The 16,754-nt window shown below is 37.8% G+C and overlaps 2 protein-coding genes across 6 annotated transcripts; both read right to left on the bottom strand.

Annotated features, from left to right (window-relative positions):
- Positions 1–1,295: 1,295 nt before the first annotated feature.
- On the bottom strand, positions 1,296–9,450 carry rab41 (RAB41, member RAS oncogene family). 5 transcript variants are annotated; one of them, XR_014914276.1, is made up of 9 exons: positions 9,258–9,449; positions 8,092–8,150; positions 6,867–6,920; positions 6,492–6,597; positions 5,462–5,573; positions 4,963–5,056; positions 4,462–4,555; positions 3,363–3,429; positions 3,087–3,156 (listed from the first exon to the last, which is right to left on the bottom strand). XR_014914276.1 is itself a non-coding variant. In XM_085427490.1 (8 exons), the coding sequence occupies exons 1-8, from the start codon at positions 9,334–9,336 to the stop codon at positions 3,092–3,094; spliced, it is 636 nt and encodes a 211-aa protein (XP_085283616.1). In that variant the 5' UTR covers positions 9,337–9,450; the 3' UTR covers positions 1,296–3,091. The 5 variants fall into 5 exon arrangements, 4 of the variants coding, with proteins under 4 accessions (XP_085283616.1, XP_085283609.1, XP_085283601.1 ...); XM_085427490.1 differs by lacking the exons at positions 4,963–5,056; positions 6,492–6,597 and adding an exon at positions 5,864–5,969 and having other exon boundaries at positions 1,296–3,156; positions 9,258–9,450; XM_085427483.1 differs by lacking the exon at positions 4,963–5,056 and having other exon boundaries at positions 1,296–3,156.
- A 3,623-nt stretch (positions 9,451–13,073) lies between these two features.
- Positions 13,074–16,754, bottom strand: arr3b (arrestin 3b, retinal (X-arrestin)). Its single transcript, XM_085382852.1, has 14 exons — positions 16,716–16,754; positions 15,639–15,669; positions 15,421–15,481; positions 15,275–15,319; positions 14,996–15,189; positions 14,782–14,841; positions 14,604–14,680; positions 14,373–14,508; positions 14,200–14,284; positions 14,004–14,076; positions 13,588–13,725; positions 13,355–13,432; positions 13,232–13,255; positions 13,074–13,143 (listed from the first exon to the last, which is right to left on the bottom strand). Exons 1-14 carry the CDS (start codon positions 16,721–16,723, stop codon positions 13,074–13,076), a joined length of 1,080 nt encoding a protein of 359 aa, XP_085238978.1. The 5' UTR covers positions 16,724–16,754.

A 16,754-nucleotide genomic window follows, 5' to 3' on the forward strand; every position in this document is an offset into this window, starting at 1 on the left:
AAAAAAAATCTGATTTTCACACTTATATTTGATAGTGGCATTACAGTCTGAACCATTTAGGCTTCTTTGGTTCAAATTAGACCTAGTCTACATTGAATTCCTGACTAAATTGAGCAAATTGAAAGTGTCTTTTCACATGGATATTTAGGGATGTACGGCCTGTCTCATCTTGAAAAAACAAAACACCCAACTCTACCACGTGCAAGCAAAACAGGTTTTGAAATCTGTTGAAGAATTTGTTTTATCCACTTATTTAGCAGAAAGTAATGGATGGGTGGCTTTTCTTATTCAGCCAGTTTCCTAGACTTGTATCCAACCCAAAGAGCAAATCTTATAGTACAATTAGGTGAAGATCTCCAATGAGAAAAAGTTTTTTTGTAAAAGACTAGGCTTAACCCACGTCTGGGAAAAGCAGTCATCTGAAGCAGTGAGGACTGTGCACCATGAATATAGGATGCAGAAAAAGATGGTTCTTCTTACTGTACCAACATCCTAACACCAAGTCTTAAGCCCCCAACAGCCCTTAGAACACGTCTGTTGAAAATGCAAGCTGAGATTTGTTAGTGTTGTACCAAAGCTGTGTTCAAGTATTGCATAAAGTATTATTAAGAAATGTCTCTCTACTGCATACAACTTGGAATAAGTGAAGGTTTTTCCAGAACCTTCTGCTCTGGACACATAATACTCAAGGATGAGAGTAATAATCTATCTGTAGCAGGATTATTGGAAATAAAATTTCATTTACATTCTTTAGTTAGATATTAGCAGATTTGTGCAATGCAGTGTCATGCTCACATTTGACCACACCTAACTGTTATAACATTTTACAACTGTGATGTGTTACATAGTTTCAATGGTGACGTGTGACACACCTATGTATAACCGGCTCAGGTGCTGTGACTCATTTAGAACTTTATTAACCTCCTAGGACCTGGCGTTCACATATGTGGACATCACATTTTGGGTTAGTTAGACCAAAATACTCAATTTTGCTCTACAGGGGCCTGATATCCACTTACGAGGACATTATACTGCTACTGTTCTATCGAAATTTTAAACAAATATCCTCATATGTGGCTCTCATTTTTCTTAGAAACAAAAATCAGGTAAAAAAAAAAAAAAAAATCTGGTCATTCTTTGTTTTTACATTCATCGGGTCCCAATATGCCCAGATATCAAAGAGAAATCAAAAATGCATGCTGTGGAAGAGTTCGGGTCTTAGGAGGTTAATGAACAGAATTAATATGACTGTTGCCATAAAATAGTGAGTTTTAAAAACAAAATGAACACAGAGGTTAAATTTTGGTGAAATATCTTTATTTTACTCCATGTGATAAGCCTACACTTGTTGTCATTAACTCTCCTTTTTATACATAAGATAGTAATAGTACAGTATTCACACAAACATTGCTAAACACGAGTAGACATATTTCAAATGGACAGACACATTTCAGAATAGCACAAAGCTGAGTATTTAGTAATAGAAGAGCTGCTCATGTTAAAACGGTTGTTCGCGTTGCAATTTAAATACCTTAACTTTCAAATCCATTTTTTAAAAACGCTGGACATTTAAAAAAAAAAAGCTACAGCAAACGATCAGTGTCTTTTGTTGTGCTATGGCTGGTTAGTTGGTTTGGGAGATGGTGTAGGCTTTAACTGCGACTGTAAATCAAGCAACAGACCACACCGGCAAAAAAACACCCCCCCCCCCCAAACTCACTAGGCGTAAATGTCACCTGTAGGTGGCGCCTCAGCAAACACGCAAACAATAAATAAAATAAAACTTTAAAACATGCGTATCGGCATCTGTACTTTTGGTCACGCGTACAATGTTAGCTGTATGTCCAAGTTACAAAATAAATAAACCAACAGTCCTACACAGGCAATAGCAATACAGCAAAAGATATGGCAACTAACGTCTGCACTTTTTTTACAGCAAGGGTGTTAGTAAGCTTTAGCTGTATCTGAGGACATCTATCTACCAGCTCTACAAACAACTAGTGAAGCCATGAACCAGTCAGCAGGCTTCTCTGATATTTTACAATATTGTGGCTTGATTCAGTGCACAACGTTGGTGAACAAACAAGCAAGGCATCTGTGTTCTTATCCATGGAAATCCTGCGGGGTGAGCATGCTGCATGTTGTTGCAATAGTGTAATCAACACAACACAAATCGTCGATGAGATGGTGACCAAAGTGACAACTCTCCATCGACGTGGAAAAACTGATTTTCATAGTATTAGGGGACCATCTACTCAGAATGCCTCCTCAGACATGTTAGTACAGTGCAGAGCTCATTCAACAACATATAAACTTTTAGGTTAGTAGGCTTTCTAATTTGTTTGGGCTGGTTTCCCTTTTACAATGGATATCCATTTCCTTATTACACATCCTTCTGCAGTACTGTTAAATACAAATTTGTGTTAATCCGGTCCGCTTACACACTTGTATTTGGCAATGTAAGCTCACAGACGTGTTAGGTATAAGTAGTTCCACTGACACAATGAAAAGGGTTTACTTGAGCCTAATGTGGTAATATAATGTTTTGCAATGATAACAGTTCACTGGTTGAGAGCCAGTCGTTACTTCCTCAAAATAAGACAAAGTCGACAAATGATAAGCCGTTTAGGAGACAGAACTCTCCATTTGAAACAAAAACAAAAGGATAGGCAGAGAACTCAACCTTGTAGAGTCATTTAAATAATCCCAAGCAGTTTTACTTTACAACAACAAGAGTAACAGCACTAAGATTCTAAACTGTGCAATAACTCAAGAGCAGTTAGCTATGTCAGTCTGCAATCCTATATAATGCCATGCAACTGGATGAAAATCTGAACATATCAATTAACTTATTCCTTGTTTTAAATGTTTACTTTTGAACCATTTTTTCCCCAAATAATTTGTTTCAATACAGTAATGCACATCCACACGGTTACTCTGAAAAGTCACTGAGTTGAAAAGGGAAAAAAAAGAAGAAAAAAAAAAGACAGGTCCTCCATCCCGATGGCCGTGTGCCAAGGGTGGAGGAAAGTGGCCACTGAGAGACAAGCTGTTGGTGGGGAGGAGACAGGCTGGCAGGGGCTGAGGTGTACTAGCATGAGCAGCTGCTCTCAGTTACAGTCATCTCTGGCTGTTTCTCCAATTTGATGTCGATCACTGAGAGAAGTTAGTTAAGTAACACTTCACATGAATTGCAGATTTCACTTCTTTTTTTTTTTGTTTTTTTGCAGTGCCTTTCATTCTCTGCATTCTTTCCAGTCAACTAAGTCGCAGTCAGTGCTAAGTTACAAATATTTTTAAAACTGTGGCATGACAAAAGGTATGGCAGCAATTTCTGCGCAAAAGCAACTCAAAAAGGATACTGTCCTCTTTGCTTTTCTCTGGTGTGCTATCCATCCCAGGCAATGCAGCAGCAACGCGTCGGAACAGCTGCAAAACAGTAAGAAAAATTAAACATTTGAAAGGAACAATTTGGTAAATAAAATGTAGTAGTTTAAGTAGCAAAAAACACAAGACAGTCCTGTGAAAAGAAAAACTCTCACAGGTCTTTACGCAGTCCTGTAAAAAACTAAGAGCTAATTTCTGTTGTACACTTGCTGATGTGCTTGGGATCGTTGTCCTGCTGAATGACCCAGTTTTAGTCTTTGGACAGATGGCCTCATATTTGATTCAAGAATAATTTGTTTACAGAGAAGTTCATGGTGGACTTGATGGCTCCAAGGTATCCTGGTCCTGTGGCTACAAGACAAGCCCAAGTCATCACCCCTCCACCACCATGCTTGACAGTTGGTACGGGGCGTTTGTTTTTCGCATAATGTGGCACAACGCTTTACGGCCAAATCTCTACACTTTGGTCCCATCTGCCCAAAGGACATTGCTCCACAGATTTAGCGGTTTGTTCTTATACAACTTTGCAAACTAAACTATGCTCCTTCTGGGAACCTTCAAAATAAGTCACCCCCCCCAAAATGTCCTATCATATATCTTTCAGCATTGAACATGCTAACCAATGTCTAGAGTCTGACATGTAGCTCTTGAGTTTTTTCAGTTTATCTAAACATTGCACGGTCTGTCCCTTTAGTGGAAGACTGTGGCATTGTGGAAAGTACTGAAAATCTGGTAACAATACAGTTTATCATATTACCAAACCCTAGATGGTAGTCAATGGGCAGTATGTAATTAAATTATAGCTAGTTATCTCTAAATATTGCATTTCATTGAATAAACACAAGTGGTAGTCAAAGCAACGATACAGTCATCTGCTGAGAAAATCTATTATATTCATAGAAATGTTTTAGCAAATCAGACAGAGTACTGGGAAATAAAGGCAGTTGCAATAAACCTGCGCAGAGCAACTGCACTGAAAAGTCTGTGTGGAGAAAGCTACGACAGGTCATGATGAGCCACGAGGGGGGACAGAGTAGAATTAGCTCAACTACCCTGAGAAAACGGAATCGCTACCTGTTTGACATTGTAGCCAGTCTTTGCGCTGGTTTCAATGAACATGACATTCAGTTCCTTAGCTCTCTGCTCGCCCTCCTCCGTGGTGATCTGTCTGCTCCGGTAAAAGCAGAAGGATGGAGATGGCCGAACAGACAGATATGGAAAGAAACCGCAAAGAGGACAGGCCAGAAGAAAAGAGAAGAGATGGAGAGAAGGACAAAGAGAGCTCAGCAATGAATCTTGTTTGGAGTGAAGAAGAGAGTGGTTAGTTTATAAGGCGGACAGAGACAAAGGGACAGAGGCTGCTGTGCTGAGTAAAGACGAAACAGCATAAAATCCACTCCGAAGGTCAATGATTCATTCAACAGCCACACTCTAATCCATTAAATGATCGAAGACATGGAGGAGCTTCACACCCCAGATGTCACAGGCGGGCCTCCCTAACCTCTGAGACAGTATGAGCCTTGCTTGAAACGGGATAATTTGTCACCATTACACCTGCTCCTGCTGAACACCAACCTGTTTGACGTTATAGCCAGCCTTGGCACTGGTCTCTATGTACATCACATTGAGCTCACGAGCTTTCCTCTCTGCCGCCTCAACAGAAACTTGCCTGCCATGGTCCCGGGAAGGGTAAGGTGAGGGTGAAGGATGGAAGTGTGGTGTTTTTAGGGGAAAACACAAAAAAATATTCAAAATGACATGAAGAGAAAAAACGTAAGGCAAAAGAAAAAAAAAAGGCAAAACAGAAATATGATCAAAGTATAAATAAAAAAAACCCCCAATATAAATAAAAGTATTTAAATAACTCATAGAAAGGCTGAAGTATGCAACATTACAAGGAAATAATAAAAGTAAAAACTGGATGAGATGCACTGAAGGGAAGTGGGATTCCAGGCTTTGGCAGAGTTTATGCTACACAAAGATACCTGTTTTGTAAATGCACTAGGATCCATTTATCAATCTTTGTAAATAGAACAAGAAAACAATCATTCGCGCTTATCTCACAACCATGTACCTTTTATCCGCTAAGTCTGTTTTGTTCCCGACGAGCATGATAATGACATCACTTCCTCTCTCTGTTCTAACATCATCAATCCACTTTGAGGTTTGCTGGAAAGAATTAAGATCTGCAAATGGGGTGAAAACAAGCAACAAAATACAAAATCATTATACACATCAGCCACATGTGCCCCAAAATACATGAAACATCTGTTACAATACATTCAGTTAAAAGCCTAGAGAAAAGCCTAATCTTATATAAGAAAAACCTGTAGTTATGTGTTAGTGAGCAGGAGTATTCAGAAGAAAAAGCTTGGAGAAGAAGTGTATTTTGTATTAGTGTACTAGCAGAAATAAAGAGCTTCCTTCCTATTACTCTAGAGCCCTACAGAATGGTTAGAGGACAGCCCTGACTCACTGGTGATGTCATAAACAACCACAGCAATGGTAGAGTCACGGATGTAGCTGGGAATTAGGCTACGAAAACGCTCCTGTCCAGCAGTGTCCCAAAGCTGGAGCCGGACCTGAGGATTGGAATTGCAGAAGAAGAAATTGACAAAAAAAAAAAAAAAGTCGAGATAAAGGGCAGCAAAGGGAAGGATGAGAATGTGGAGAACAGGACAGACATAAAAAGAATTGCAAGCCAAGCAGTAAAGAAGAGAATGACCTTTAAATGGAGGAATTGCGAAGAATCATTCAAATGCAGAAGGCTCAAAGATGACGGGTGTTATGCAAATGTGAAAGTAGGCCCTGCTGAATCATTATTTAGGCAGCTCTCACAGGATTTCTGCTCATGAAGTGATATCGGCAGACATCTTTTTCATTATTCTTCAAGTAAGACTTATAACTATTAGCATTTACACTCCCCTGGACACTGCTGGAGAAATGCTTTTGAATCACTACACCTAATACAAACAGTATCTGAAATATACCCTAACATGCTATCCAGCGGGTTTGCTAGGCTCATTGGTGCTTTTGATTTTGTTTTTTGCCCTTCCACATACTAAGTGAAGGACAAGGAGGAGAGGCAAAGCCACAATACCTACTGGCTATGTCATAAACCACCACAGCGGCGGCTGAGTCGCGGATGTAACTGGGGATGAGGCTGCGGAAACGCTCTTGTCCAGCTGTATCCCAGAGCTGCAGCCGGATCTGTGGCCAGCCACGAAACAAATGTGGGAACATGGGGGCAATTCATGATCCAGCCAGGGGATGGAAGGAAAACAAAATCTTGAAATAATGATGGGAACTAAAAACACGATCACATGTTCAACAAAATGAGTGAAAAAACAAAACAAAAAACTAGGATAATCTATAAACAATGTGGAATGGTGTGATAATAAGCAGAAGCATGCTTCTATGGCAGTTTTAATACCTGACCAGTTGGAATGATGTAAATTACAGTAACACACTGGGCTTACCGTGCGATCTTCCAGATACATAGTTTTTGACAAAAAGTCAATGCCAATTGTTGCCTGTAAAACAAACACTTCAATTAAACAGTGTTACCAGCAAGTTAAATGTATTACATACATTTAAAGAATCGTTACCTACATTATATGTTAAAAACATATTTTATTGACCTTTTTCATAACATAGCTAAAAAATGTCCAGAAAGAACAAAATTATCAAGTATTGTGATAGCGGTTTTGTGTGAAGATGCTTTAGATAGTTCATCTGTAGCTGGACTTGACATAAACAGATGATAGTTCTTTCTTTTTCCTTCTGTCATGATTTTTGTACTTAAATCTGAGGCTGATGATTTAGTTAATTTGCCTTACATGTAGATTCTTATATCAGGAGTTTGTCATTTAAACTCTAAATGAGCCAAATAAAGATAAACTACTACTACTTCTACTGACATTTAGACTTGTCACACAGGTAGCGCTCATAATCTAATCAGTGGAATGCACTCACATGCTTCCTAACATCCGGAGTAAGTGATTTTTGTAGCAAGCCCTTTGTGTGTTGCAAACATTCTACTCTGGTTGACTGGTGAAACATAATGGTTTCGGCAATTTGAAGTAACCCGTTATTCATGTTTCGTTATACACTTCACAGAAGGTAAAACCTCAGGGGCTTAGCTAGCAAGCTGATCGCAAAAATGGACACTATATTTACCATATTTACAAGAATGTGAATAGACAGATTACTAAATGCAAATTCCCTATGCCAAATACAATTAAACTAAATGATCCCATAATTTCCTCAGGGATTAATAAAGTATTAATCAATTTTAAATCATGCTTTTTATTTGTTCTTGTTTCTAATGTCTCTGTAAAGCACTTTGAATCACCTTGTTGTTGAATTGTGCTATACAAATAAACTTGCCTTGCCTTGCCTATTGTTTTGTGTTAATTTTTTTTAATTGTCCAATTTATCCATCCATCCATTCGCTTCCGCTTGTCCTTTTCAGGGTCGCGGGGGGCGCTGGAGCCTATCCCAGCTGTCTAAATATTTACAAGTATCAGCTACTGACATGATAAATTGGTCTATTTTATTCTATTTTAACTGTCACATATGTTATTAGATGATCAGTCGCATTGAAACTGTTCGCTCGTTTTTTATTACACCTGTGCTTGTGGCAAAAATGTCAGTTTTCAGACAAAAATGACTACACAAATCCCTGTTATAACTTCTTTTTACCTGGTAAGTGTTGTCAAAACTGTCATACATAAACCTGGTGATGAGTGAGGTTTTCCCAACTGTACAGAAAAAACACAGTCACTTTAGTAACACAAGAGGTATTCCAGGTAATTCAAGCCTAAAACCACCACTCAAATGGTAAATTTAAAAATTATATAATTGTGTAATTAAGTCTGTATTCAATGAAGAGATAGAGAAGAAAAATGAGTCGGTGACATCACACGGTGAGTAAATTGCTATTACCACTGATGCAGTGTGGACGACTGAACCCACACGCTGAGCTGGCAATATGGGTGGAGCCACAAAATCTGGAAAATTAAAATGTATTCGACCCCTGACAGCTGGCTCGTAATACCATACTGTATCAATTACACGACACAAACATTACTAACAACAAGCCACGTTTTGCAATGTCAGGGTCAGTCTCCGAACCTGAGCAAAAATAATGGCAATGAAGGAAAAAGGCCGACTGGTGCGAAACCACCGGTCGACGTGGCTTGTTCAAGATGCTGCAGCAGGAAGCTAACAGCCAAACAACTATACACCGACAAACAGACGGTTTAAATTAATTATTGAGATTTTCTGTTTGAAGCCTGTGATCTGTAACAGACTTAGAGCAACTATGTAAGTCTTTAAAGTGCGCAAGCGAGCGTCAACATTGACGTTTTAGCCCAATAGAGCTAACTAACTGCTAGCTACAAGCAGAAGTAACGTGCTAACAATGAACCTCCATCACAAACTAATGGGAGGAACAATGACAATGCCCATTGACTCATTTCGTTAATTTTTAATATGTGGATAAATCTTGAATACAGCTGCTACGACACAATAATTTGTCATATTCTTGCCCTCTTTTAAGGCACAAAACAAGCTAGTTTAGCGATCTATCTCAAGCTAATGGTAGCTATTCAATGACATCATCACCGGGGAGAAAAATCGGTAGGTTAATAATCTTTGTCATGCTCTAATATCCTTTGTTGACCTTGCAAAATTAACAGATTGTCCCGTATCATTCCTGGTCACTAATATACACTACATGACTGTACCATACCGTGCAATTTTAAGCTAACACCACAAAGCTAGTTAGCTGATCTTGCCAGTTCTCCCAACATTTCCTTTCATCTGACCAAATTAACGCTTCTCTAAGTACTTCGTGCCCATCTTACCACTCTGTTCGCCCAGAAAGACGAGCTTGAACTTTCGTAAGGGGTTGCCAAACTCTCCGCCGCCGGTCGTGGTTGACATTTTGTCAAAAAAAATAAACAGCTTACTAGCTGACTTGGCTAATGATGTGATGTCTAGACCAGAGAGGACCAAGCCGTGTATCCTTATCCTACACTAGCCAGCGCTATTGTTTTCTGAAACATACAGCAGTGGAAATAGCGCCTTCAAGTGGCAAACACAGAGAGACAACAAAAATGGCAAAGTTAAGAAAGGCCTTGCAATCAGGATTACCATTCTATTGCAATATTTGCAGGTTGAAAAATCTGCAGAAACAATAAATACATAATTTAAATGCATTTGTTTACAGGGAGCGTAAATGTTTACACAGGACATTTTACAACTGCAGGAAATTTTCTGTAATATATTCATTCAGTCAAATTAACTCGTGGAACCATGTTACTTTCATTTTTAACAATTATTTTAAATAAAATAATTTGTGTAGTTTATTTAAGCAAATATTTGAAAATAAAGAAAAAATAATAAATAGGATAAAATCCCAAAAAATAAATTCTGAATAAATTGCATGATGGGCAGTTGGGCAGAATAGATTTCAAATTAATATAAATGAAATCTTATGTGAAATTGAGCATTCAGTATGAGGGTGACTGTTTTCCACTTAATGGTCAACAGTTAGGTAAACAACTTTTTCAGCATTGGTAACAAGGCTGCATCAAGCTGACAAGTCATTTGATCTGTAGCAAACAGCAACTGAAATATCTAATAAAAAAGTTTATTATTTTATATATTTATTATTATTATTATATAAAGTGTCTTCCAGTTGTAGAATTAACCACAAAAAGGTCTTCCTGAATATTGTATCTCAATCAGAAAACATTTTATAGTGCAGCAGATAACTGAACATTGCTGCAAAATCATCCACAGGTGGTTAGGGGTACCAAAGTTGCAATAGTCTTTTTATGATTGCTTAGTTATATTCGTAACACGAGTTGGCCAATATAACAATGAAGGACAGTGCTGTCGTGCGGCAAGAGGATTCTAGGTCAGATTCCAAAGAAAGACATAAATGTGAAGTTAGGTTAAGCGTTGTTTCTAAAGTGGCTGTTGGTTTGATGGTAAATGGTTATCTGTTTCTCTTTGTTACCTAAAAAATCCTTTATGACAGGATGTGTGAGCATGATAGAGCTGAGCCATAGGCAAAGGAGTCTTCATGCATCAGATACATCTAATTCATTGAAATGCATGGGAATAAATGGCATGGCACCAGATGAAAACAAAAAATGTAAAATTGTATTGTTTTTTGAAAGATTGTTTCTGTAACCCGCTGCACTATTATTGGGAGAAAGAACCACAAGAAGCAGAGAAACAGTTATATATTTTTGGGTCACTATTTACAGACAAGTAGGCCATGTGAAATGTTACCGAAAGCTGGCTTGCTGCAACTTTTTGGAGCAGTGGTATAATAACTGGTTACACCCAGAAAAACTTTAACTGTGACTTAATCTAGCAAAAAATGATAGCTAACATAAACATAAAAATGTATCAGTTTGGTTAGTGTGGGGAAAAAAAACCCCTTCCAACACCAAAACAGATCATAAATATGAACAAAGAGAAGTTTGTACTTGAGAAAAATGGATTTATTGAGTTCTCTTAATTGTCTTAACAGAGTGTCACATTTGTGTTTTTAAAATAGCCACTCATTTCATCCATTCACCATTTTTCAACATGTAATTTCTAATGACATAAAAATAAAGATTACGTTAAATCAAGCTCTGCATCCTCATTACCAATGACACATATTGAAAGGTCTACTCTATTGTGGGACACATCTGTTGGATTCTAGTGCTATGATGTCACGCACGGAAATTTCACACAGACTTCTGACCCTCAGTAATTGAGTTCTCATAGTTATTTATAATAGAATTGAATATATACAGGGGAAATTTGAGCATTTGTGCTCTTCTTTGCTGATAATGAGTTCCTTTGTGTTCTGTGTTCTCTGCATGAGAGATGATTTTCCTTGACTGGCTGCTTCAACCATCCGTGGTGTTAACTGTGATATCTGACCTGTGGATTAAATGGACAGACAATGGACTGTGACTCTAACATTATTCAAGGTAACTTATGGAATATATCTCATCTAATTTTGTACAATCCAGTTTCCAAAAAAGCTGCAACATGAATGCAATGATTTGGAAGTTATTTAAATACTGTATTTTAAAAAAAACAGCATATCAAATGTTGAAAATTAGATACGTTTTGTGTTTGTAGAGAGAGAGTGGCAGGGGCATTTTCATCATTATTTTAGATCACATCTTTTTTTGTTTAGGGACACTGTTAATATTTGGGAGGCCTGATGGGAACAGTTGGTGTAATTTGAGAGCACAGTGTTTCCCAGTTCTTGTTTGATGTAGGACTTCAGCTTCTTTGCAGTCTGGGGTCTTTTTCATTTCATAACACACCAAATATTTTCATTTGGTGACAGAACGAGACTGCGAGCTAGTTAAGCACCTGGAGTATGTGCTTAATTTTTAGTATTGTTTTAGGAAATAAGCAAGACCTTATGTGAACTAGAAGCCATGGATATGTTGCTATGAAACCTACATATACATTTCAGCATTAGTGATGCCATCACAGATGTGCAAATTACACATGATACGTGCACCCCTCCCTTCTTCTCTGTGCTAATAACAAGCCGGTTGGTCCCTTTTCTAAGCCCAGATTATGCTTTTTGACCTTGTCTCTTGTATACAGAAATTTTTCTGGGCTTTTAAATCATTCAATAACATTATGTAGTTCTGTTAAACAAAAATTTATTCTTTAATTGTTGAACTCTTTCTTCACACAGTCTTTTACAGAATTGTAAACCCTCTCGCTCATCTTTGCTTTGCTGAAAGTGCCAGCCTCAGACGGGGTACTCATTCTACAACCACTCAGTTATCTCATTTAACTTAAAACATTTTGAGTTTCAACATTTGATAAGTTGTCTTTGTAGAAGGGTTACATTTTTCAATACATACATTTTGTAGTGTCCCTTGGGTTTTTTTGTTTGTTTGTTTGTCTGGTTTGAAAATTGGGTAATGGATTACTTTGATTTGTGAATTTTTATACAGTATTGCAGGCCACCCCTTCTTTTCTATTTATAACATCTGCAATTTTTCAGACTCATACACTTTCAGCTATTGCCCAACTTTCAAATATCTGCATACATGCTGCTATTAATGTCTACTGGAGATCTTTTAATTATTGATCTTGGGGGTGGAGCAAGAGGATTCAAATTTCATTTTTCACACAGGATTGAAGGGTAAAACAGGACACTCGTTCAAGGGCCATCACTTCTGCGCTTTTGCAATTCATGCAATTTTCTATCCAAATACGGTAGTTCTTTAACATGTGTTTTATGTCATCATCTAATATTTTAGTGTGTAGGGATGTTATAGGAGGGGCAGTAACCCTTGAAGAAGTCAACACTGCACAACTCACTGTATCTGAGTTGACCTCACCTGAACTAAAGAGGCATTTAATCCAATTTGCTGTGGTTCATAAAACACATAATTGTTCATGAGAAACAAACATGAACATCATATACAATTATCACTGCCACAGGCGAATACACGTCTTTTTATAGAGACTATTTTATACTTTATACTTACACTTCTGCTCAGTACACAGTAATGGCACGCAGTAAAGGGGAGAGCATGGCATATAGATGACAGTAAGATCAGTTACAGAAAGCCACTGTCTACTTTTAGTGATATTTCAGGAAGTATTTTAATGGTAATTTAGCTGGCACTAGCAGTTTACAAAATACAGAACTCACCTGCAGGCTTTGGGGACATCAGTGTCACAGGAAGTTCCACGACAACATCACTAAACATTTTACAGATTAACATATACTCGTGAATAATTTGCATTCATTTACACAACTGGCAATAAATGAAGGAGAACTGATATTTACCGTCCTGTCAAACCACCCAGCAAGCTATGGTCAGAGAGAAATGATAAAAGAATCCCTTAGTCTGCACAGTTTGGCACAAAAACAGGAAAGCGTTATGGGTTAGTGTTTTCTATTAAGCCTTACCCTCCACTCGAAACTGTAAGAGTGACCTTGACTTTGTAGGAGATAATAATTCCCTGCATCTCCTTCTCTCCTTGACTCCTGCAAGGAGATGGGAATAGTTTACGATTTAAACCTTGGGGATTTGGTTTAAGGTGCTATAAGTGGACGGCAGAATATATAGTGACAACATTGCTGCTCAAAAAGAGGATGAAGGCCCATCCTAGTTTCACCTAAAAGAGACCTAAAAGTCTTACAGCGTTGTGGATGCTAAGTTGGTGTCCTGATCTTTTAGACGTCCATCGACTGCAAGACCTAGCTTTTCTTTGTTGTTGGCAAGCAGGGGGGTTACTTGGAAGGACTTCTCAAATGTAGAGATGGCATTTACGGTCTCTCTGTGTTTAGAGGTGAAATAGAGGGAAAAAGAACTCACACTAGGTTAGTATTCATTATTTTCAGTTAATCTACTTAGGGCCTTTTTCATTTTAAGTAGCAATAAAATACAGACATATTGGAATATTGGTGTGTGTGTGTGTGTGTGTGTGTGTGGGGGGGGGGGGGGGGGGGGTCGTTTATAGCCTCAGATTCACTGATAGTTACAGCACATAATGTACTTTTTAGATACATTAATTTGAACCAGAAATGACTCGAGTCCGGTTATTATTCGCCTTACCCAAACTCTTGAGCACAGACTTCCTTGACGTAAGTGTCAGATGAGTAGAGGACCACACTTGTGAGCTGGTTAACTTAACACAAAAATAGTTCATGTTAGAAGTATGAATTAAACTATATGCCTTGAAAATATTTCCCCCATCTCTTCAAACTATACAAACAAAAATGATTCTGATCAGACATATTTGGGTCCTTACCTGAGATTTTGATTTTCTTCACAGTCTTGTTGGTTTCATTGTTGATTTGCACTTTAACGGTTATTGGATCTCCATGGTAATAAACCTGGAAAAGAGTGATTTTAAAACACAGTTTAGCAATTATTATGTAATATTTATAATGGTAAAAATGCATTTGGTATATTTTCAAGTACCTCTTTTTCAAGGGAAGCCTCCAAGTGCACTGGTTTGTCACTCATCATAAACTGCTTGGATAGATCAGCCTTGGCTCCGGCCTTGTTGTTAGCTGGGGCGAACTGTATTTTACGAATCATCAGACGACAAGTATCCCTAGAAGGAAATAAAAGGGAAGAGAATAACCCATGCATGGCCTTCATACACAGCTCAAAGACTGAAAGGTTTAAAATGACGCTGCACAAACATACTTTTTTTGAATGACTTCATCTGGATTGTCAGGTGCGTTGGCAATGTATGCTTTAATCTCAAAGTCCACACCGCAAGCCTACAACAAGGCGAAATCCAGATAAATTAATTTTTCCAAACATTTAACACAATGTGTAAGACTTAAAGAAAGCAAACAATAACACTGGATGGTAACTGTACCTTGCCGGAATCATTTAGCCCAGGCTGTAAGGAAACTGAGCATGGAAGATTTGGTGGCATCTGGAAAAAGAAGAAATGAGTCACATACATGAACGTTACACTTTAAAATGATTTTAAAATAAAAGCGGGGATATGATCTAAGGTTAATCAAAATACCTTGCATTGAAAATAATTTATTTGTTGTTACGCAAAGAGAAAGATTAAGGGTTTGGACCTGGAAGGAAAAGGCGTGCCCCTGCTCTCCAACTTTTTTCAAGAGGGATTCCATCATTGGGGATTTAGCTTCGCTGCCACCCGTAGGTGGATACACCTGAATGCGATGTAGCCAGATGTCCCTTCTGAAGGTCAGTCCGATGACATCCAAGTCATCACTTCCATAGCGGAAGGCACAAGCAAGATAGACATACACTGCAGTGGAAAAATGTTGTTTCAGTCTGTGTCAGTAAATCATCGCTTATAACTTTTATGATTTGCAGACTATAAAGTAAAATACCTTTTCTGTTGTTAAGACCAGAAGGATCCACTTTAACTACCCCTTCTGCAAATATGAGAAGAGTCAATCCACAGCCTTAGATCTTTCACAGAGATTCTTATAAGTTCATATATTCACATATATCAGGATGCAGTTTTGCCACGCACCAACTATTTCTACTGAATCCACATTGTCCACAAAGTCCCTTTTCCCCAAGTACAAGGCAATCTATATGAAATGAAGAAAAAGGAAAACGGTTACTCCTCCACAAGATTAAAAAAAATGTGGACGCTATTTCGGGAAGTTGGAATAGCAACATACAAATTGCACTCCTCCCTGTGCTCAAGGGGTGCCCTGTAATGATTATATTGTAGAAGCCACTTACAGTTCCATTCCCACTGGTCTTCTTAAATACTCTGGAAATGAAAAAAAAAGAAAAGAATCTGAATCTGAAGAGTATTTGAACCTGAAAGTCCTAAAAAAAAGGCCCTAAAACACATGCAGACAAAAACACAAGATGTTAAGTCTAAATGAGCAGTGACCCATAATTTCATTATTTTTGCTTGATTATAAATAATGAGCTCTTTCCCCCTATTTTCTAAGTTGTCTTCTATAACATATTTGTGCGCTTACAACTTTTCTAGTTTTTGTCCTGGATAACCTCCCACTTGCCATCAACTCCCTTGCTCCTCTCCTGTGAGGATGGATTAGTGCTTAAAGTCGAATTGAACCTGCTGCTACAAATGTCTAATCTGAACGTAAGACGTGTGATTGAGTAAGCTGAGTAAACAAAGTTAAACATCATATAAAATATGAAAATGACATAGTTGGATCAATACTGGGTTAGGCAGGCTATTTTATGAAATAGCTGTTTATGCTACAAAACAAAAAGTAGTGGCAGAATTGGCAAATTTAACACCCAGATTTATCCCAAGATATGGAGAGTGCAAGAGTGCAATCCTTTTGTTCTGGGCGGATGTAGTAAACAAACAGGTAATCCTTGGTGGTGTTTGTCGCTTTCAAATGCCACATAATCCTTTTAATGCTTTTCCAATCCACAAAATCCATCTTAATAAGGATTTTTTCTTAAGTGTCTAAAAAGTATAAAATAAATCAGAATCAGAATCAGAAAGACTTTATTTATCCCCAAGGGGCAATTAAGAAGTTTTAAGGTTGTTGCAGAAGCTACTTCTGTCACGATGTTACATCCAATCTACTATCCTTGTTTCTTCTAAATTAATTATTGCTTTCATCCCTCATGAACAACTTTTCGTGATTATAAAATAAATAATCAAAATTAATTAATTATTTAGAAATCATTCATATTTAACTGCATTAAACAGGTTGCCTAAAGTTCTTTTTGGATTTTATATTGAAAGTTTGATGGTTGATTTTTAACCTTTCTAAAACTGTCACAATATTAACATTGTTGATGAATAAGCCTTAAACCTTTCACACTCACTTGGACATGTCGATGGCAAAATTTTAGGTCCACTCTGCA

The sequence above is a fragment of the Rhamphochromis longiceps genome, linkage group LG2 (assembly GCF_057381845.1).
Source record: "Rhamphochromis longiceps isolate RC_006_pf linkage group LG2, R_longiceps_female_GT1.1, whole genome shotgun sequence".
In the NCBI taxonomy this organism is placed as follows: Eukaryota; Metazoa; Chordata; class Actinopteri; order Cichliformes; family Cichlidae; genus Rhamphochromis; species Rhamphochromis longiceps.

Bases quoted from the DNA above. Each gene is read 5' to 3' on its own strand.
- rab41 (XM_085427490.1), bottom strand. From the start codon at position 9,336: ATGTCAACCACGACCGGCGGCGGAGAGTTTGGCAACCCCTTACGAAAG. The intron at 8,151-9,257 runs GTAAGATGGGCA...TTTTCTGTACAG, and splicing joins CTTTCTGGGCGAACAGAGTG to TTGGGAAAACCTCACTCATC. The intron at 3,430-4,461 runs GTAGCGATTCCG...ACTGTTTTGCAG, and splicing joins CTGGCTACAATGTCAAACAG to CTGTTCCGACGCGTTGCTGC.
- arr3b (XM_085382852.1), bottom strand. The intron at 15,190-15,274 runs GTATTTTACTTT...TTTCCACTGCAG, and splicing joins TGGTCTTAACAACAGAAAAG to TGTATGTCTATCTTGCTTGT. The intron at 14,077-14,199 runs GTAAGGACCCAA...TTTTGTGTTAAG, and splicing joins GAAGAAAATCAAAATCTCAG to TTAACCAGCTCACAAGTGTG.